The sequence below is a fragment of the Ceratotherium simum genome, chromosome 1 (genome assembly GCF_057802395.1).
Source record: "Ceratotherium simum simum isolate JZ-2026a chromosome 1, ASM5780239v1, whole genome shotgun sequence".
NCBI lineage: Eukaryota > Metazoa > Chordata > Mammalia > Perissodactyla > Rhinocerotidae > Ceratotherium > Ceratotherium simum.
In genome coordinates this window covers 97,255,730-97,277,433 of record NC_141900.1, presented here as the reverse complement: position 1 = coordinate 97,277,433, position 21,704 = coordinate 97,255,730, and the positions used below count along the sequence as shown (strand labels likewise).

At 44.3% G+C, this 21,704-nt stretch overlaps 1 pseudogene and 1 gene segment (V, D, J or C); both read right to left on the bottom strand.

The window, feature by feature from the left end:
* Nucleotides 1-5,534: 5,534 nt before the first annotated feature.
* On the bottom strand, nt 5,535-16,269 carry LOC101404200 (uncharacterized; annotated as a pseudogene).
* Nucleotides 16,270-19,843: 3,574 nt separating this feature from the next.
* On the bottom strand, nt 19,844-20,439 carry LOC101404461 (T cell receptor beta variable 3-1-like). The segment is given in 2 exon segments: nt 19,844-20,274; nt 20,391-20,439. Coding segments are annotated over 2 exon segments (480 nt in total).
* Between the last annotated feature and the right edge of the window lie 1,265 nt (nt 20,440-21,704).

Genomic DNA, 21,704 nt, shown 5'->3' with positions numbered 1-21,704 from the left:
GCCACACAAGAGAGAAGCCTGGTACCCATGGCAGGTCAGGGAGTGAGGGGATGTCCCCTACCCCAATGCTCTGGTGTTCTTAGGTAAGTGTTGGCACTCTGAGCCTCTTCACAAGCCAACAGCCAGGTCTTCTTGGGATGTCAATACTCCAGCAGGTTCTCCAAGCCCATGATCCTCTCTTATTTGGCCCAATCAAAAATCAATCATTCTCTCTTTCTTATTTTATTTCTAAGATAGGGCTATAATCCGTGGAACTGGATTTGAGGAGTAGGCTCACACCCTACTTCCTCTGATCTTCCTTTAAGGCTATTACCCCTCTGTATGCACTTGCCCCTCGGTATCCAGTATGCTCCTTCAAACTCCCTCCTTGTCTACTTTTCTTTCCAGGTTTGAGGACCCCCACTTCCTATCAGGCTGTATGGTATTGCTGCAGTGCCTCAAAGGTCAGCGATCAGTCTGCCTGATGTGATGACAAAGCCTTTCTAACTCCCTCTCCTTTCAATGCAAATAATCAATAACCAATCTAGAGATAAGCAAATAGAGGTATATTTATTGAGCCTAACGTGAGGACTATCCCCGAAGCACTCTCTTCCACAGGGAAGGAAGCAGTCCTGGGAAGTGTGGTTACAGCATGATTATATGCTGTTTTAGAACAGAGAACATCCATCAAGCATGACAGGAATACAATCGTTTTCCCCAAAGTCACCAGGAGATGTTTTGCAACAGGTCAGCACATAGACAACAGGTCAACTTGACCTTAGTTCTCTGGAAAGAAAAGCCGATGTACAAAGAAGTATTGGTATCAGTGTCAGAGAAAGGGAGACATCACATCCCTATCTTTGAAGAGTGTATTCTTTGTTTTGGGAAAATGTTTGAGGCAGATGTACAATGCATGTTTGGTGGGCCACAGTCAGGCTGCTCTGGGAACAAGTTCTAGGCTGAATCAGGTTTAGACCAGAGTGGTTTCCCCATATACCTCAATATGTGAAAACTTCGTATTATTCTCATCACTCCCTATGGACCACAGCTCTTCCTCTCCCCTCCTCACAGCCTCCTGTGTCTCAGTGGAACCACAGTGCCTCCTCTTAATAAATTGGAAGTGTTTACATTGTCAGCTGGGGCAGGAAGGTTTCCAATGATTTCCTGCACCTCTTATCTTCATTCATCTGCACCCCTCCCTGTTTCTTGTGTGGTGTTTCCCAGCTGAGTGTAGTACATTCTTGATTCCTCTGAAGCCCCATGTTGACTTCCCTTCCCCTCATTCTACTTTTTTTTCCAGCACAAACAACTGAAGCAACTGGAACTCGCATTCCTGGTGAGAAGGCTAATGGTATCACCACTTAGGAAAAGAGAGTGGCCACTTTTTCTAAAGTAAATAAGTACTTACCATACAACCCAGCAATCGCACTCCTGAGTATTTACCCAATAGTAATAAAAGTGGATGTCTGCACAAGAGTCTTGTACCAGAATGCTCTTATTGCAGCTTTATTTATAACAGCTAAAATCTATAAACAACCTAAGTGTCCATTGACATGTAAATAAATACATATGCAAATTTGATAGTGTCCTACAATCAAAAAATACATAGAATAAAAAAGGATGACTTACTCCAGGCTGGCCCGGTGTCTTAGCAGTTAGGTTCAAATGCTCTGCTTAGGTAGCCGGGGTTTGCAGGTTCGGAACCCAGGCGCGGACCTATGAACCACTTATCAAGCCATGCTGTGATGGCGTCCCATATAAAGTAGAGGAAGATGGGCAGGGATGTTAGCCCAGGACCAATCTTCCTCAGCAAAAAAAGAGGAGGATTGGCAACAGACATTAGCTCAGGGCTAATCCTCCTCCTCCTCAAAAAAAAGAATTCCTAAAACACATAACAATAAGGATGAACAATGTCAGGAGAGAGGGAGAATCTCCCTCTGCCCTTTTCCTTAAGGTTCTTATGGCTGGCCAAATAATTAACAAGACAGGTTAGCAGGAGAAAATAATACCACGTTTAATAATATGTATACATGGGAGAAAGCAGGGACACTGTTTCTCAACACAATAGCAGAAATTCTCATCTTAAATACCATGTTCAGCCAATGACAAAGGAGGATGTTGGGGGTGGGGGGAGTCAGTTGCAGGAGATTACCACTAAAGCACTGTAAACAAGGATAAGATTATTATGCAGATTTAAGGCCTCACCTTCCACATTGATAAGTCTCTAGAAATGAGGCCATTCCCCCTCTTCCCAAAGCAGAGAGGGAGATACCTTTACAAATGGAGATTTCCCTTATAAATGTAAATGTCTGTCTGGCAACTCCTTGCAGGGCCATCCAGAGAATGTGGCCAGAGACAGAACTTCTGATAAGATGGGCTTGTTGGTGCCTTTCCTATTGTAACATCTATTTTACATTATATTACAGCCATCAGATAGAAGATCTGCTCCAGGAAGCAGTTACTATGTCAAATTCTTTAGGCAGTTAGTGGGGGAGGTCAAATGTCCATCAGAGAAAACAATCAAGGTAAAGAGATATATTTCAGGGTGGCCAAATCTTGATCTCCCACAACAACAAAAGCATTACGTTAAGTGAAAGATGCTGGTCACAAAAAAGCGTATGATTCCATTTATATGAAAGTCAAGAACAAGCAAATCTAATCTATGCCAATAGACATCAGAACAGTGGTTACCTATGGGGGCATGGATTGACTAGAAGGGGACATAACACACAAAGGATGATGAGATGTTCTACATCTCGATTAGGGTGGTGTTACCTGAGTGTTTCCATTTGACAAAATGCGTATAATTAACATTTAATATTATGCATTTCATTGCCTTTAATAAAAAATGTATCCCACTATCCAGAATCAACAACCATTGATGTTTTTGATCATCCTTCCAAACAGCCTTTTTTCTAAAATTACTTGTGAAATATATATGTTATCAGATGTTCCCAGAGCTCCCTACACTGTAGTCACAAAAGAATCTCACATGTTTATGGATATCCAAAGTGTACTCATTCAGAGCCCTAACATCCCAGCACTACCAGGACGTCCAGCCTTGCCCCAAGGCTTGATTCCCTATGTGATCCTACAGAGCCTCAGGGTTGTTTATTGCTCCCGAATCACCTGCTGTCTTAGGCTGAACCCCACAGGGAGCCACTCATGGATATCACCATCTGCCTGTTGCCTCAGACACTTGCCTTTCTTCCCAGCTGCCTGGGAAACTGGCCTCTTCTGTTGCTTCCAGGGGTAGAATTTGGAAGAGAGGGAGGCACTTAACACCATATACTGTCCCCGGTACCCTGTTCTCTGCATTTGTAACCACCAGTGCAGGGCTCCGCCTGTGTGCGCAGCCCTTAGTGGTTCCTCCGGGGAGAAGGGATGATGATCTTTCACTGAGGGCCACCCTGTCAGGGAAATCCCCCAGGAAAACTCATTGGTCCCCTGTTGCCACAGCTCTTAGTAGCCATTTCTTATTCCCTGCAGCTGTTTTCCCCAATACGGAAGCCTCTTCCTGCTCAGGACCCTGAGATGAATCCCAGGGATGGGTCACAGGTGGGATAAACACATGTCCTGCTTTATCTCTGTTGTCCAAGTGTAATTAATATCAGCACCCCTTTCACTCCCCAAGGTGTCCCAGTATGATGATAAATCATATGGCCTCCCTAAAAATATGAGACTATACATTTCTTCCTAATTTTGCATGTTCTCTCCATGGTGTTTCTGTCTTAGTGGCCCCAGTACACCCTTTCTAGGGAAGTTGGTGATTTCAGAGCATGAAGGAGAGTTCTTTGACTCAGGTAGGCTGATCCCTGCATCATATATGACCCTATGATTGATACTTCCTCTGAGACCCATGGGGTCCCTGCAGTACACTAACCATACTTTCCGTATCTTGGGGTAAGTTACCTTCTGTCTAAAGAATGAATAAATGAATTAGTGAATGAGTGAATGAATAGGTGTATGACCAATATAATATACTGAACTAGCCTAGAACACTAATACTAATTTATTTTTCTAATAGAGTACTTGAGCTCTACCTGCCTTGTTATAGTAGTTCCCGCTTATGCATGGGGCAAACATTCCAAGAACCCCAATGGATGCCTGAAACCGTGGATAGTACCCAGCCCTATGCCGAACGAGATACCACGACAATCTCATAACACAGACAGCTATTAAGTGACTAGGATGAGTAGCCTATATGGCATAGATATGCTGGACAAAGGGATGATTCCCATCCCAAGCAGGACAGAGGGGGATGGCCCGAGATTACAGCACACTACTCAGAACAGCAACAATTTGAAACTTACGACTTGTTTATTTCTGGAATTTTCCATTTAATATTTTTGGACGGAGGTTGATCGTGGGTAACAAAAACCGTGGAAAGCAAAACCATGGATAAGGGGGGACTACTGTAGTAGGAAATCCTGTATCCCCTTGTGAAGCATTCCCTAATCATCCCTCCAGCCACTTGTTGAAAAACCCTCAGGTCTTAGCTTCTGAGAAGTTAGTCTTGTTGCCACATATCATGCTGAGAGTGAAGAGTTCACTCCTAGCTGCCATGTGATGCTCTATGTGGGCTTCTGCCTCTGCTATCTACTGTTCCAGAACATTCTTTTCCCATCAGTACTCAGGCTCTGGTGTTGAGATTCTTCACCTTCTGGAAAGTTCCCAGTTGAAGATCCTGAGTATCCTCACTCAAGTCCCTCCTCTCCTCTCCAGTAAGCCAGTCTCCTTATGAAGATAGAAGGTATGTTTGCTAAATAGGAAATAACAAAAACAAAGACCAGAAAAGGATACAGAGGTACGTTTGTAGGCTCCCTTGGTCACTCATTGGCCACATTTGTCCCATCCTTGGGGTCCACAGCCACATTCTATGGTTCCTGAGAACCTTTCCCAAATGCCACAGCCCCAGATATCCCTGTACAACATTTCCTATTCTGTGAATCAAAGTTAACTTTTGACCTCTGATACTGGGAAGCAGCTGCAGCCCCAACCACACACCCCTCACCCCTCTCAGGCAGGCAAGGGCTGCTGAGAGGCTGGGGAGAGCAGGGAAGCTGTTGAGTTTATGCAAGGGCAGGAAGTGTCTTTGCGAGGCTGTAGATAAGCTGCTGGCAAAGAGGTACACGGCCGAGTCTCCCAGCTGTGCAGGCTGGATCTTCAGAGTGAAGTGCCATCCGTCAGGCTTCTCAGCTGAGAACTGATCCTTCAAAAATCCTGCTTTCTCGGGCCGGCACGGTGGCACAAGCGGTTAAGTGTGCGCGCTCTGCTGCAGCGGCCCGGGGTTCGCAGGTTCGGATCCCAGGCGCGCACCAACGCACCGCTTGTCACGCCATGCTGTGGCAGCGTCCCATATAAAGTGGTGGAAGATGGGCACAGAAGTTAGCTCAGGGCCAATCTTCCTTGGCAGAAAAGAGTAGGATCAGCATCGGATGTTAGCTCAGGGCTGATCTCCCTCACACACACACACAAAAAAAGCCTGCTTTCTCTGAAAGAATCTTGTTATAGATGGAAATCAGAAACTCCACTGCCTTTTCCAGGGTTTGTTGCTACCAATAGAAGTGCGAATGAGTAGCAGCAGGGTTACAATTAGAGCTATATCCCATCTCTGTGATACAGTAGCTAGGAGTTTGGCTGACTCCAGGTTCCCTGTGTCCTGTGGGAGGAGACAGAGGCCAGAAGGAGAATGAGGCAACATTTGGAACCGGCCTTAGGCAAAGGAAATGAGATGGAAATTCCCAAGCACTCCAGGACTCCCCCACTCCCAGGAGACCAAAGATCACAAGCAGAAGAGCCTGCCATCCACGGCAGGGCGGGGCTGGGCTGAGGCCTCTCCTAGTGGGGCATTTGGTCCTTAGCAGTCCAAGGGAGGAGACCCTGTGACTCACAGTCTCAGGCAGCACCCACAGACTCAGGAGCAGCCCCATGGAAGAGAGTGTGGAGCGTTAGTGCCCACATCATGCCCCAAGGTTCAGCTCCCCGTGTGTTCTGGATTATGCAGGCCCACAGGCCCTGAGTGATATACTGCAGCTGCAGAGGGACCCTCGGAGAATACGGGCTTCAGGATAGTTAGGCCGGGTGTGAAGACCCGGATAGACAGCCAGGACACACTCCCCTCTTCAACAGCTAATTCAGAGCCACAATCAGGGCCATGGACTCTGTGATTCATAGTTTGGCCTGATGATTTAAACATTGGGAATAAACAGACCAATCGAAAACAAATAACCCTACAAATTCAGCATGGAGAGGAAATCCAGTAAGGAGCTGAGATCTGAATCGTAAAAGGACATTACAGTGCAAGGGAAGGAGAGTGAATGAGAAAGTAAGTACCCAACCCCGTGTACACTGGCTCTGACCCATTGGAAGCAGGGACACCTTGGCTGCCTGTGGCGTTCAGCGCAAGTGTTTGTAGATTCAGAGCTTTGATCAGGGCTGAGGCTCGGGGTCTAGCTTTGAGTGGAAAAAAGAGAAATCAGAGAACAGAGAAGCCAGTTTAAGGAATAATAAAATTTGTGAAGATAGAGAGACACATATTTCTCAAACCTATTATCTAAAGGCTGGGTCTCCCACTGTCCTTTGCAGCTGGCTCCAGCCCTGGGACCCTTGCCTGGAAGTTCCTTCTCTGATTCTGAAGGAAGTAAATTATATTAAAAATTTAAAAGTTACTACCTTAGAAACAGGCACCTCCACGCCCTAAGGATTCCTGGTATAGGAGGGAACGTTTATCAATCCTGACTGACTCTATTCATGAAAGACCCACCCTAAACTGTTCGGGGAAAATTGAGAACAAGAGAGTGCTCCAGAGGGATAAGTTTGGGAGGGACGGGGTGGAGGGGGTCCAGATGGGGACGCGTGTGTGTAACCTGATAATCGCTTCGCGCCATAGCAATTTGCGCCATAAACTGTAACTGTTTAAATGTTTTAAATTAGCCAATCATGTAAGACCGCGCCAACCTTTTCCTGCTTTATGCTTCCGAATCCTATAAAAGAGCTTGCCCTTTAAGGTTCGGGGTCGACTCCTCTGTCTCCTGCGAGAGATACGTAGTGAGCCGGAGCTCCGCTTTAATACCCGGAGCTCCGCTTAATAAACCTCGTGCATTTGCATCAAGCTCGGTCTTCTGTGTCTGTGGGTCCGCCTTCCCGAGACTGGAGTTGGGGTTTCCTTTGGGATCCTACATTTGGGGGCTCGTCCGGGATCTGCGCGGTCACCCCAGACTCCGATGACCCCTTGGAGGTAAGCCTGAGTGACTGGGTGTGAGTGTGTGCGGCGCCACATTGTTTTGATTCCGCATCTGGGCAGCCGCCGCCGGCGTGGAAGACCGAGGGCTGCAGTGGCAGACGTGCTGGGAACTGCAGGCTGCAACCCTGGGGGCGCCCCAAGGGGACAAGAGAGTCAGAAAGCTCTGACCACCCCCTTCAGGTGGAAAAAGAAACGGCACTCTTTTTCCCAGGGAGGACACTGAAAACCCCTCCCGTCTGAAGCCGCCGGTTGGCTTGTAGAGACGCCAACCGGGCACGATTGTTTATGTTTTGGTGTTCGTTGTTCTGTTTTTTGTAGTCACGTGGACCTCATTTGATGAGATGAGATCCTACAGCTGGAAGACCTGCCTTCTCCCTGGACTACTGCAGATGGTGAGATACGGGAACGCCTGACAAAAAGCCGCAAAAAGGTAAGATTTCTTACCACGTCAGCCTCCCGAATCTCTATCTGCGAGTCCGGCGGAAGGAAATGGTGAGAATTTTTCTCTTTCTAAATTTAGATTGGCAAGAGAAAATATTTGGGAAACTAGTTTCTTGGGCTTTTAGTGACTCTTGGTTTAAATTTGGTAGAGTACTCTTGGTTTTTGATCTTGATCCCTTTTCCTCCCAAAGGTAGTCTCTGTTTTTCTCTTTGTCTGTGTCTTTTGTCATAAGAAGGAAATACCATAGGGTAGGACGCAGGCATAGGCCCTATTAGCCTGTTGTCCTAGGCGGCCCACAGACTGGTGAGTTTGCGGGTCTCACCAGACCGGGCGTCTACAAACTTTGCTGTGGGCTATTATGCACATGAAGTGAAGGTCATTGCCGAGGCATCTTGAAGCCAAAAAGGCCGTAAATTTAAGTGGGGCGCGGGTTGAGCAGTTAAGAGCCATTAGGCGCCGCCACTTTCAGAAGACTCCGTGACAGGATAAGTTGGGTCACGAACGGGTAGATGACACAGGTCCCCCGCCAACTGCAAGAAAATGTCCGTGCAACGACGAGGTACTCTGTAAAAGCACACAGTCCCCGACCCCGCGGCACCTCCCCCCCAGGTATTATTCTGGCTCCAAGAGACCTAAGGCGTGGCTAAAGCTGTCGTTGTGCACGTAAAAAAAAAAAAAAAAAAAACCGGATGAAGTTTTTCCTTCTGTCTTGTTCTGTGTCCTGAGAAAACTTGGCTTTGTTCTCCTTGGTCTCCACCATACGGAAGGTGCATTTACCGGGGTGCACCTTGATGGCCAGTCGAGTACACTGGGGTTCCGAACTGTCTCTGTCTGGCTGTGCCAAGCTCTCAGGGGAGTCTGAATATCTTTGGGAGTGAATTCTGTGGATCATGGGGGCTACATCATCTGCGCCCTCACCAGGGACGCCTCTTGCGTCCATGGGAAAGATTTATTCTAAGCGTGAAAAGTTACCTCCGGGTCTTTCCTTAAAAAGGCTTATTGGTTCGAGTCACTATTGGAATAAATATACAAGTGAAGATCCTACTCGTCAATGGCCAGACGACGGATCCTTTGAATTGGAAAAACTTCTAAATTGGGGAAAAAAAAAAGAAAATGTTTTGAGAGCTCTCACATAATTGCTTAATTGGTACCTAAGAATTAAGGCTAGAAAAAGGAAGGGAAAGATTTGACTAGTCTTAAGACCTTGACTCAGGTTACAATTGAATTGAGAACATGTAAAAGTATAAGTGTTGATAAGATTATAAAGGTTGGAATGTTTGAGCTGATTTTATATAAAGAGGTTACATCAACCTTGCCTGAGTATGTTTTAAAATATCTGACTGGGAATGCTCCCCTGGTCCAAGATTATAAGACCAAGACCTATTGATAAAAATCTTAATGATAACTATGTTTAAAGGTATAAGAAATGATAAAAACTGCATGAAATTTTGTAGGAAAAAACTGATGTTATTTCTATTACAGAACTTACAGAACTGGTTAACAAAAATAGTAATTTAAATGATGGCTAATTTTATCTGAAGTCTTATAAAGTCTTATAGGCAATCTAAATAATTATTGGGAATAAGTAACTAAATAGTTATGAAAAAGATGAACGTTGGATGAACTTTACACAATAATTATATGTTATGGTGGTTACAGCTTCCAAACTCTTTCTGGTAACTTAAAACTTTAGAGTTTTGCTAAATTTTATGATGGAAATTCTCTGAATGTCATCATTTCCAAATAAGATAAAATGTTGGACATTGATTGCTGAATGTACATTTGTCTACTTTTGGCTTTTCATTACAGGAAAACTAAAAGGTGTTTTAGGTCTATTGGTAAACATGTGTTTTATTAAAAGATTGTACTATAAAGTAACATATTTCTAGAAGTTATGAAGTGTTCATAAATTTTCCAATCCACAAAATGCTAATGTAAAAAAAGTTTATAACTGCTTACTTAGTTTTTACTTAGAAGTCAAAGTCTATAAGGGTTAAAATTTCTAATTAATATATGTGATTGAAGCTACTAAAAAATTAAGAAAAATATGTCTGTGTACAAGAAAAGTAAAATATATAAAAAAGGAACAAAGAATGGAAATGTTTTGTTTGGTCGATTAAAAAGATAAATTTGTCCTCAAGTACTAGAAGGAAAAAAAAAGACATGAGACAAATTCTGAATGTAAAAAAAAAAAAGTTATGAGTTTGTAAAAGAAAAATTCTGGAAAAAGAGTTTTTACATGGTCAAGTTGGCTAAGATTAAAATAAATTTAATTAAATAAATGAGTTTTAATATCAAAAGTAAGCTGGTACAAAATTATAATTTGGTCTTATTTCTCTTAAAAAGATAATTTTCTTAAACTTGATAAAGAGGTTACAAAAGATTTTTCTTTACCTTTGAGTAAGTCTACCTAAAGGACAAAAATCTATGTTTTGTTAAAATAATTTCCTGTGTTCAAAAGACTGAGGTCTCTCTATTAAGGCTTTTTAGACTGTTAATGCTATGTTTGCTTTGACTGTTTATATTTTTGACAAGCTCCCCCAAAATTCATATCTTAAAGTCTTTTTTTACTTTTTTCTTTGAGAGTTTTCAAAGGGCCCTGGAACTTCTCAAAGAAATTTGCTCTCTTCCTATAAGGGGAAAGATACTAAACTTATTAGGCTGATTCAGTATGTTAAATTACATGGAAAGGATTGTCAGACAAGTGATGATAAGTCTGCTTAGGTGCTATTATGTGGGTAAATGTTATTGATATAGGTGTTTTAAAATTGTACAACATTACTGAAATGCTGATCTGTCCTGATTATCAGTCATAATTCTGGTTATTATTATTTTAAAGTATTGCATGTCACAAAATTAACCAAATTTCTCTGTCAATTGCCATTTTGAGGTCTTGTTCTTTACAGACTTATTTCTTTGCTCTAATGCTTTTGCAAAATGTTTCAACTTCAGAAAAATTCATAGAAAGGACTCTGACATTTACACTGAAGTACAGGCTTCTGATAAACTTTCTGATCATAAAACTGAACTTGATAAGAAATTACAGAAATCTGTTGGAGAGACTGATAACTTCATGAAGCTGCTAACAAAAAGATTGGGATCAAGAATGGATTACACAGGACTGAATGAACTGATTATAATTTTTATGATTTTTCATTTGAAGTATTGCTGAATTTTTCAGATTTAAGGAAAACTTTTTCTCTTTTCTCCTGAGCTAGCTATGACTTATAGCAATTTGGTAAATAATACTTTTGTAAGTAAAATTGAAATATTTATCTTTTTCTCTCTATCTGATCCCTCGAATTTGGAAACTCCTAGTGAGTATTGTTGTTTTCATGGCAATATAGTTATTTGCATAAGTTCAATAAGAATCTGTTCTCCTTGTAACAGGACACAATTGGAAACACTGGTTATATTACCAAGGTTATGACTGGAACATCATATTTGCGATATAACCATACAGCTTTTGAGGAATAAAGATTGGACTTTATGGAATAAAGCCACGTGGAAATATTGGCCTGGTACCTTGTGTTCCAAGCAGCACTTACCAGGATAAGTAAAGAATGTCACTTATCTGGCAGGTACAAGGAACCTTAAAATATTTTGGGGAAACCTCAGAATAGAGGAATTCACCCAAATTTATAGGTATTGCAGGCAAAGTCTGGTGACAAAATCCTTGGCTTGGCTTTCCTGGCCTCGAGAGGCCTTTAAAGTTCAATATGAGATTCCTTATAAAAAGTTCCAGCAAAGCAGATTTAAAAGAGCCTATGTGATCAATTGCTATTCTTGCTGTACTTATGTTAATAATTGGGCCAACTCTATCTTAATAAAAATGAGGGTGATTTTAGAGAGAAAAATTATATTTCAGTAAAAACTATAGTATACATTTGCAGATATTAGATCCTAGTTTTGTTAATTGTCTTTTGAGGTTTTTATTTTTTATATCTGTTGACTAGACTGGATCCTGATTTCTTCCAGTCTCCTGAAATATCTGGCTACAGATCTCCAAACTAACGTTTTTGATTTCTTCCATCATTTTCATTTGGAATCACTGAGAACTGAACCTGCCCTTTTTCCTGAAGCCTTACAAACTGAAGCTGATAGACTTGATACAAACTTAAGAGATTACCCGATGACATCATCAGAGCAATTGAACTGATCTATCATCAGGACTATGAAATGTGTTCAGTGAGATGAAACAATCTACCAACTCAGCTTCTGGACTATGAAACTTCTTTAAGTTTCAAGAGGACTATGAAACTTTTAGTTTCAAAGGCGGGACTGTGAGAGATCAAGATTTGGCCACCCTGAAATATATCTCTTTACCTTGCTTGTTTTCTCTGAAAGACATTTGACCTCCCGCAGTACCTACTGGGCAAAGATGGCACAGACTGTTTAACTTAGTATGCAGGGAGCTTACTCGCCTTAAATGGCTCCAACCCTGAAATGACTGAAGCATGCCTGGCGGTCAGCCCCCTTATTATGAAGGAATTGCCACCATGGGGGTCTATAATAACACCACGGACCACACGATTTGTCTTTGGGGCAAGAAGGCGGATAACCTAACGGATGTATCGGGACCGTTCAGGACTATGCTTAAGAAAAATTCCCCCGGGCTACCAGGCTCTATGTAATAAGACTGAAGTCAGCCTTCCGACCACTCCTGGTTATTTTTTGATACCAGGGCCAATAGGTGATAGGCTTGCTCCGCAGGCCTGACCCCCTGCATCTCAACTGGCGTATTCAATTCGTCACAAGATTTTTGCGTGCTTGTGCAGTTGGTGCCTAGAATTTACTATCATACTGCCAATAGTTTCGAGAATGAATTTGACCAGAGATCCAGATTATGGAAAAGAGAACCAGTATCCCTCACCCTGGCTGTACTCCTGGGACTGGGAGTTACCACGGGCATAAGGACTGACACTATGGCCTTAGTCACAGGAGAAAGGGGATTAACTGCCTTGAGCAATGCTATAGATAAAGACCTCAGGACTTTAAAACAGTCCATCTCTAAATTAGAGGAGTCCCTCACCTCCCTGTCTGAAGTAGTGCTCCAGAATAGAAAAAGATTAGACCTGCTGTTTTTAAGAGAGAGGGAAAACTTTGTGCGGCCCTTAAAGAAGACTGCTGTTTCTATGCAGATCACACAGGGGTAATCCAAGATTCAATGCAAAGATTAAAGAAAAGATTAGACATGAGGCAGCAAAGCAGGGAGGCGCAACAGAGCTAGTTTAAATCCTGGTTCACTAAGTCCCCCTGGATGACAACCTTACTATCCTCCCTAGCAGGACCCTTGCTGATTCTTTGTCTACTTTTAGTTTTCTGACCGTGTGTTTTCAATAGAATTACTGCTTTCATAAGAAAAAGGGTCAATGTAGTGCATGCTATGATGCTCCAACGCCATTACCAAGCTCTCCCATGCAATGAGCCACTAATAGTAGACACCGAAAACTAAGTTCTAAGATTAGAACTAGGGACAAAAGAAGAAGTGGGGAATGAAGGAAGTAAATTATATTAAAAATTTAAAAGTTACTACCTTAGAAACAGGCACCTCCACGCCCTAAGGATTCCTGGTATAGGAGGGAACGTTTATCAATCCTGACTGACTCTATTCATGAAAGACCCACCCTAAACTGTTCGGGGAAAATTGAGAACAAGAGAGTGCTCAGAGGGATAAGTTTGGGAGGGACGGGGTGGAGGGGGTCCAGATGGGGACGCAGCGTGTGTGTAACCTGATAAATAAACCACGCCATAGCAATTTGCGCCATAAACTGTAACTGTTTAAATGTTTTAAATTAGCCAATCATGTAAGACCGCGCCAACCTTTTTCCTGCTTTATGCTTCGAATCCTATAAAAGAGCTTTGCCCTTTAAGGTTCGGGGTCGACTCCTCTGTCTCCTGCGAGAGATACGTGTCGACCCGGAGCTCCGCTTAATACCCGGAGCTCCGCTTAATAAACCTCGTGCATTTGCATCAAGCTCGGTCTTCTGTGTCTGTGGGTCCGCGCCTTCCCGAGACTGGAGTTGGGGTTTCCTTTTTGGGATCCTACAATTCCTGAAAATTCAGTGCTGCCTGACTCTGGGTGGTAACAGCTGTGACAGTAGGGGCTCCTTGGTTACTGAGAAGAGAGGCTCAGAAACTGTGGGACCTGCAGAGTCCCAGGCAACACACCTCCTCACAGGGCTGCGTTCTTCTTGTCCTCTGCTCTACTGTAGGGAGTGACTTGTGGGGGCACCTGTGTTTCTTTAGAGGATGCTGTGAAGCCTTAAATCGAATGATCCACTTTACAGCAGGCTTGTTTATTTCATGATAAAGAGACGGTGGGAGATCAAGATTTGGCCACCCTGAAATCTATCTCTTTACCTTGGTTGTTTTCTCTGAGGACATTTGACCTCCCCCACTAACTGCCTAAAGAATTTGACATGGTGGCTCCTTCCTGGAACAGATCTATCATGATGGCTGTAAAGATAATGTAGGATGGAGGTTACAATAGGAAAGGCACCAACAAGCCCCTCTTATCAGAAGTTCTGTCTCTCTGGCCACATTCTCTGGATGACCCTGTGAGGAGTTGCCAGACAATCATTTACAAGGGAAGTCTCCATTTGTAAAGGTATCTCCCTCTCTGTATTGGGAAGAGGGGGGATGAGCTCATTTCTAGTGACTTATCAATGTGGAAGGTGAGGCCTTGGGGCTGCATAATAAACCTTACTCTTGTTTACTGTGCTTTAGTGGTAATCTCCTGTAACTGACTCCCCCAACCCCCAAAATCCTCCTTTGTCATTGGCTGAACATAGTATTTAAGACGAGAATTTCTGCTATTGTGTTGAGAAATGCAGTGTCCCTGCTTTCTCCCATGTATACATGTTATTAAACTTGGTATTATTTCCTCCTGCTAACCTGTCTTGTTAACTATTTGGCCAGCCATAAGAACCTTAAGGAAAAGGGCAGAGGGAGATTGTCCCTCTTCCCCCGACAGGACATTAAAAAAAACGAAAACACTGGAACCAGATGTGTTTATCTTTAACCAGTTGACAGGGCAAAGTTTCGCTTGGGAAAAAGAAAACCCACAATCTAAAGATGTGCATAGAATTGAGAGTTGCCACATCAGTTGAATTGACATCTGTTCTGTGGTTTGAAACTTGTAAGGACTCCTCATCATCCCTGGAGCACCCTCTATAGGAACGATGAGGGAGCATTTGTTTCCGTGCACACCCACCCCAGGATGAGGGCTATGCTCAGACCTTGGGGTCTGCTGGTGTTTGCAGGACTGAAGGCCACTACAAGGAGCAATGCGGGAAGAAAGGGGTTCAGCAAAGACAGCCCCGAGTACAAAGTCCTGCTCTGAAATGTCAGGAGGCCGTCACTTTTTTTCTCCTGTTGTGAGCAACGCTCCAAGGGCATCAGACTCTAAATGTAACGTGAAATGTGAAGCCCTGAGGAATTAGGATTAAAAAGACAGGAGGAGAAAGAATCAAGCCTGAAAGTGTCATAGCTGGAGTGGAAGAGAAGCCAATGAGTAGCTGGGACCCTGAAGGAGCAAAGAGAGTGGACAAGATCACAGTGATCCAAACCAGATGAGGGGACTATTGTCCTCAGTGGGAGGAAGAGACAGAGCACTCGGTGAGGGAAGGAGGTGTTTTGAAAAAGGTCTGAGCGTGTTTGGAGCTGGGATCAGGGCTGAGGCCCAGGGTCTAACTTGGATGGAAGGAGAAGTCAGAGAAATATACCTACTAGAAGGAGGATTGTAGGACTGCTCTGGCCAGAGTGTAAACCGTCTCATGGAAGATTTCCCAGGGGCACAAGCTGATTGGAAGGCACTTGCAACAACTTAAACTTGACATGTCTGTCCTACTTTCAGCTGCAGGAACAGCCTTGTTCAAGACAAAGCCAGGCCACAGGCCGTTGGCATCTGTGCATGGAAATTAGCGTTCCCATAACAAGTGAATTGACAGATAATGTCAGACTGTTGACAGACTGTAGTATTACAGTCTGAGTTTTCTGCCTGGGGCCTTCCAGGAAATGTTGAACTGAGCCTTGTTTGCCCCCACAGCTTCCTGGCTGGACCCAGGAGGTTTGTGCACAGGGAGAAGGTGACTCTGCAGGGCTGTGTCTTTGCTGCTGGCACAGAAATACACAGCGGAGTCTTCTGGCTCCAGGGCATCCATGTGAAGGTATAAGAGGGAGTCATCTGGACATTCAGGTGAGAAGCGACTTGGAACACTCTCGTTCTCAGTGAGTTTCTTATAGTTGTAGACAAACATGAGTTCCAGGGGCTTCTGTGCACTCTGTTTATACCAATACATAGCATTATGTCCCAGATGTTGTCCACATTTCAAAGACTTCTTATTTTTTGTTCCCATGACCAGGTGTTTTGGTGACTGTGTAATTCCAGTGTCCATGGGGAGTGCTGGGGGAAAGGGACAAAATCAGACAAAGCCCAGAAGGAAGACTCTTACTACAGCCACAGGAAAATGGCTCGAAGTCCAAGGGCAGCCCATTTGAAGTCAAGACTCACCTGCTCCCAGGAGACAGAGGGCCACACAGCAGAGCAGCCTGCAGCCCATGGTGGAATCAGGGCTGTGGTGGCCTGTGTAAGAAGGATGCCCTAGAGAGGGGGCAGGGCTCTCGTCTCCTTGGCCTTGATTGCTGGTTTTGCCTGTGACATCACTGTCCTGACAGTTTCCCCAGCTCCAGTGAATATTTCTTCCTCCTCTTTTCACACCTTGTACAGATTCTGATAGAAGATGGATTTGAATAGACTGGGTTGGGATATTCCTCTGACAGCTGCTATTTTGCTATTAGCTGCCATCCTCATTATATAGATTCTCCCTCTATCCCCCTCCCTTCCAAGACCCCTTCTCAGCAACAGACCATTTCTCATTCAAAAGATCTCCTTCCTCTTCCCCTCCATTACATAGGACAACATCACTCAACACACTGTTTCCCTCACTGTCTAAGCTTGATGGAGCCCCTCTGCCTAGCTGTTGGAGGGAGGAAGACTGGATGCTCGTGGTCTCGTTCTGGACCAGTGCCCAGCATTAAAAATGCATGACTATGATGCCAGCTAGGAGCCAGACACTGGGAAGGGTGCTGAAGGGACCACACAAGGGATAGAACATCCTCTGGCCCTGTAGTTGAGGGGACAGGGCTTCGCCGGGCTGACAGCAAACAGGTTGGTGAAAGAGGACAACATGTTAAAAAACCAAATTTAACTGAGTAAATTTTAAAGATTTTATTGGCTTTATTCAACGATTCATAAATAGGGCTGCATCCAATCTAGCAGATAGAAAGGAGCTCTGAGGAGCTGTACAAAGTGAAAGACTTTCATAGGCAGAAGGGAGCAAGACAAGGAAGTTGCTCTAGCAAAATGTGGGCTGGGTTTCCTTTAGGGGATGGCAGGGGTCTATCAGGCAGATTACCTCACTAGTGCTGACCACCTGATTCCTGACTGATTGCTTAAGATTCCATTTCTGGGAGAACAGAAACTAATTCAGTCTTGGTCTGGTGATGTGGGTCTTAGCAGAAGTGACCCCATTTGAGCGTATTTTCTTTTTTTTTGAACAAACACAAAGCATGTGATGCAAAACAAAGGGAAAAATTTGTAAATGACTTTAGAATTTTGAGATGTCTAACTGATGCTCCGAACTGATAAAAAGATGTAGCCACTATACCCTCACCTCCTTCCTGCCCCATCCTTCCATTCACTCCCAGCCCTGACTCCTCCCTGAGCCTCAGAGGTTTCAACAGAGCCACAGCTCCTCCTTGTGGTCAAAGCCTCACATTTCCCAGATTCCAGGCCTCTTAGCAGCCCAGGGTCAGCAATCTAGATCTATCCCTCATTCCAGAGACTGGGGGCAGCTGTGATGGGCATGAAACTCTAGGGAAGTGTGAAGAGGAAAGAAGCAAAAGAATTGGCAACAAACCGCTCGTCCACACACCTAGGACACTCAACTTTTACTCAACAGAGATTGGCTATGTCTAGATTCTTAGTCAAGAGCAAAACAGATATTATCACAGCCACTTATAAGCCAGTTTGTAACGTACTCACAGATGACACTAGAGAGTAAAATGTGTCCTATATGAAGTTTAAGAAATGTATTCCGTATTTCAGTGTTTAATGACTTCATATAGGTGACACTATTTCCTCAACTGTTACAGCAGGGGAACTGACGTGAAATGATCTCCAAAGCCCTGTCCATTTCTAAACTGTTAGAAACCAAACCACGCCCATCACTTCTACAGAGAGCTTTCCCATTTGGGACCAGCTAGGATGACCTACAATGAGTCATTTCTACTTCACAATATAAAATATCTGTTTATGCTTTTTGTCCATTTAATTACTGGAATTGCATCTGTTTTATTAAAATGTACTGTTATGCCACTACTGAGTTTTCATTTTAGAAAATTTGAAGATATGAATAAAGACAAAAATGAAGTGATCTATAATTGCCAATTGATATTTACCATTTAAGTATTATTATTATTTTAGGTACTTGGTACCAAACTGGAATAACAAGAATCAATGTAAATCTATGTTGGGGGTAGGGAGTGTAGTTACTCATGCTTTAGGTCAAGAGTTGATAATTAAAATTTTTTTAACCCAGGGATGTGCTGGGTCAGAAGGAAAATATTATCATTTTCTGAATGTAAGAAATTTTATCAGATATTCAGTATGGCCCATAAAACAAAAAAATGTAAAGGTATATGGGTTAGAATTTAAGCAAAGGGAGCTGGATATTCTCCCGCTAAACAAGTTACATGCGTGATGGACCTGCAATACGCTACTATTGGAGACATTCCATTCTTAGATAAGAACCGAACATTAACCTTAATTAAAAGGCTAGCAGTGTTACTATTAAAATTACTATGCTGGACATCCCCTGGAGCAAGAAGACACTCTGGCTCTTCTCCAATAAAACCGCAATAATATGAATAAATGAAATTTTATTGCATTGTTTGGCTCCCAATAAGTAAGCAAAATTCCAAGGACTAAAAAAAAACAAAGGACTTTAAACTGAAACCTCAAACAATGAGTGAAAGTGAAAGGCTTGGTCACCCTGAGAACAATTCCCAATGTATGCACAGGGTGGGACACCAGAAGGTAAGCAGAGAACAGGGTCTGGAAGGCTGGAGAGCTGAGCGGAGATTTCAGCAGACACTCGGCTAGAAGACACTGGCAGTCAGGGCCGGTTAGAATGAGGGACGCTGGAGATGGTGCTGTGATTCCCACTGACACTCCAAAAGGCTATGCCCTATAATCATGACCACGTGCTGGGGCTCCCTTAGAGGGAGGGCACAACTGAAACAGATCCCAGCAAATCCCACGTTCAAACCTGCCAGAATCAACCTCACACTCCTTAGAAGAAGATGACAGAATCCAGAGCCTCTGCGCTACACCATCCACAGTGCCCCACACAGACCCTTTTCTAACCTTTCATGGAGAACACTTTAGCAATCTCCTAGAGAGATTCCACCCAAAATCTATCTCCCTCTGATCCAGACTGCTACCGGTGTTATTGTAAAAAAATAGGAATTTGATGATGTTATCTCACTTAAGGTAGGACCGATGGCTAGCTACTGCCTAGAGATTTGCGTCCAAAGTCCTTTCCATGTGTCATAATATCCTCCCTCATCTGGTACTGCCTGTTCTTGAGGAGGCTTCAAAGATGACATTCAATCAGAATTGGCAAGTATCACCCTGGTATCCTTCTTAAAGGCAGGGAGTCTGCAATGCACTTGCTCCCTCCACCGATGCTTCTCCCCACCCTTTCTTTCTAGTTTATCTGTCGCCATGGACTTTCATGCTTCTACAAATAGTTTTCTATAAGCAGTGAACTCATTGATAATCTGGATTTCTCTTTGTCTTAGAAACTTTTTTATTCACCTCATCTTCCTTTAGGATTTTTCTCATCAAATATTTTCAGTGAATAGTGTGTTTTCAGTCATAATGTTATGTACACTATGTACCAATATGTGCAGCAGAGAAAGGCAAGGAATGGCTTCTTCCATCAGTTAAGATCTTCAGTGCGTGGGACAGGGCCCTTTCTTGTTTGTGGAGCCTGGAGTGCTTTAGTGAATTTACTGTGAACCCCTGCTCTAGCTGATGAGCAGAATTCTGTAAGGCTTCTATATGCATATATCTTAGAACTGCCCCATGGGTGCACTGACAGGCTGTGCTACACACTGAAACTCAAGCCAGATGTCTCATGGGGTGATTGGAGCCTCAGGATCGGGTGAACATGTTGTCCCCACAGCTTCCTGGCTGGGCCAGGGGGTTTGTGCACAGGGAGGCAGTGACTTTGCAGGGCTGTGTCTTTGCTGCTGGCACAGAAATACACAGCGGAGTCGCCGGGCTCCAGGGAGTCGACATGAAGGTTTAAATGAGCATTGTCAGGAGATTCAGGTGAGAAACGAATTGGAATTGTTTCGTTTACAATGACTTCCTTATTACTGTAGGAAAACATGATTTTCAGCAATTGCTTGGAGTCTTGCTTATACCAGTACATGGCATTATGGCTCAGATTTTGTTCACATTTTAGGGACATCTTATTTCCCACCCGTGTGACGAGGTATTTGGGAGTCTGGGAAACCACCGTGTCCGAGGGGCCTGAGAAGGAAAGAGGTAGAATTCAGACAAGTCCCAGGATGTACCCTGTTGCTGGAGGCGTGATGAACAGGCTTAGAGACTCAAAGTGGGATTGTGCACCAGGGCCCAGGACTCACCTGCTCCCAGGAGGCAGAGGGCCACACAGCAGAGGAGCCTGGAGCCCATGTGGAGTCAGCGCTGACCAGGCCAAACCCTAGCGCAGGATTCTGGTCTCGGTGGTACAAAGACCCAACTGCAGCGCTCCAGGGCCCCGACAGATGATTGGCCTGTGATGTCACAGGCTAGAAGGATTTCCCCATTGGCAGGCTCAAGGATGCTTCTCTGAGGGTCATTCTTGTTCCAGCAGCTGCCTCTTTCCTCTTTCCCTGCCCCAGGATCTGGCCACCTCCCCCTTCCTCCCTTTGGGCTCCTCCCTCAGAGTCACTTCTCTACATCTTCTGCTTCTCCTTCACAATAATGCAGGGCCATCCCACTCACATCCTGGCTCCCTTGAATGTGGTTTAGGGTCAGTGGCCCCCTGACTATTTCAGTTGTGAGCAAGCGATTGCTGTGAGGTCTCCTCAGAGAACTAGCTGCAGACCACTTAAATTGCATGAACCGATGTTAGCTAGGAGCATGATGAATCCCTGAGGGGATGAACTGCAGCCCTGCTCCCTGTGATTTTCTCCTCTGTCCCAGAGGTAGAGCCCTGTGGGGATAGGAGGCTCCTAGGGAATAAGAAGTCACATGTGATAGCAAAGAGGTTGTAGGAGTGAATCATAGCAAGGCAGTTGTGGAGAGTGTAAGCAGATAATTTTACTGCCCTTGAAGTGACTACAGGTCACCTTCTCTTTTGGTACAAAGTTTACAACTCAATGCCTAGCCCAGGGTTTCTCAACCTGGGCCCTGTTGACACGTCCTGCTGGATTATTCTTTGCTGTGGGGGCTGTAGGATGCTTAGCAGCATTCTTAGTCTCTACCCACTACATGCCAGTAGAACCCCCCTCTCCCAGTTGTGACAACCCAAAGTGTCTCCAGACCTTGCTGGATCTCCCCCCTGTTGAGGAGCAAGGTCTCCTTTTTCCTTCCAGGAGTCCGTCCCCTCCTCCACCAGCATCAGGGTTTTGTTTGGGCCGCAGCTCCTCCTAGTGGTCAGCACGGGGCAGTTCTCAGATCTCAGTGCCCTCCTGGGCCTGGCCTCAGCCCTTAGTAAATTCAAGTCAGCAAGGACCAGGAGTATGACCAGGGAGCCACAACTGCCACACACATTCTCAAGCACACGCACACACACATGCACAATGTGTGTCAACAGGAACTGTCAACTGTTGGTGAAACCCCTTCAAAGACGGCTCCAGATGGTTCATTTGTTTTTACTGAACACAGAACAAGCACTGGGGATGCAGTAGTGACCAAACAGAGACGACCACCTTCCTTCCTGGAATTCCTAGCAT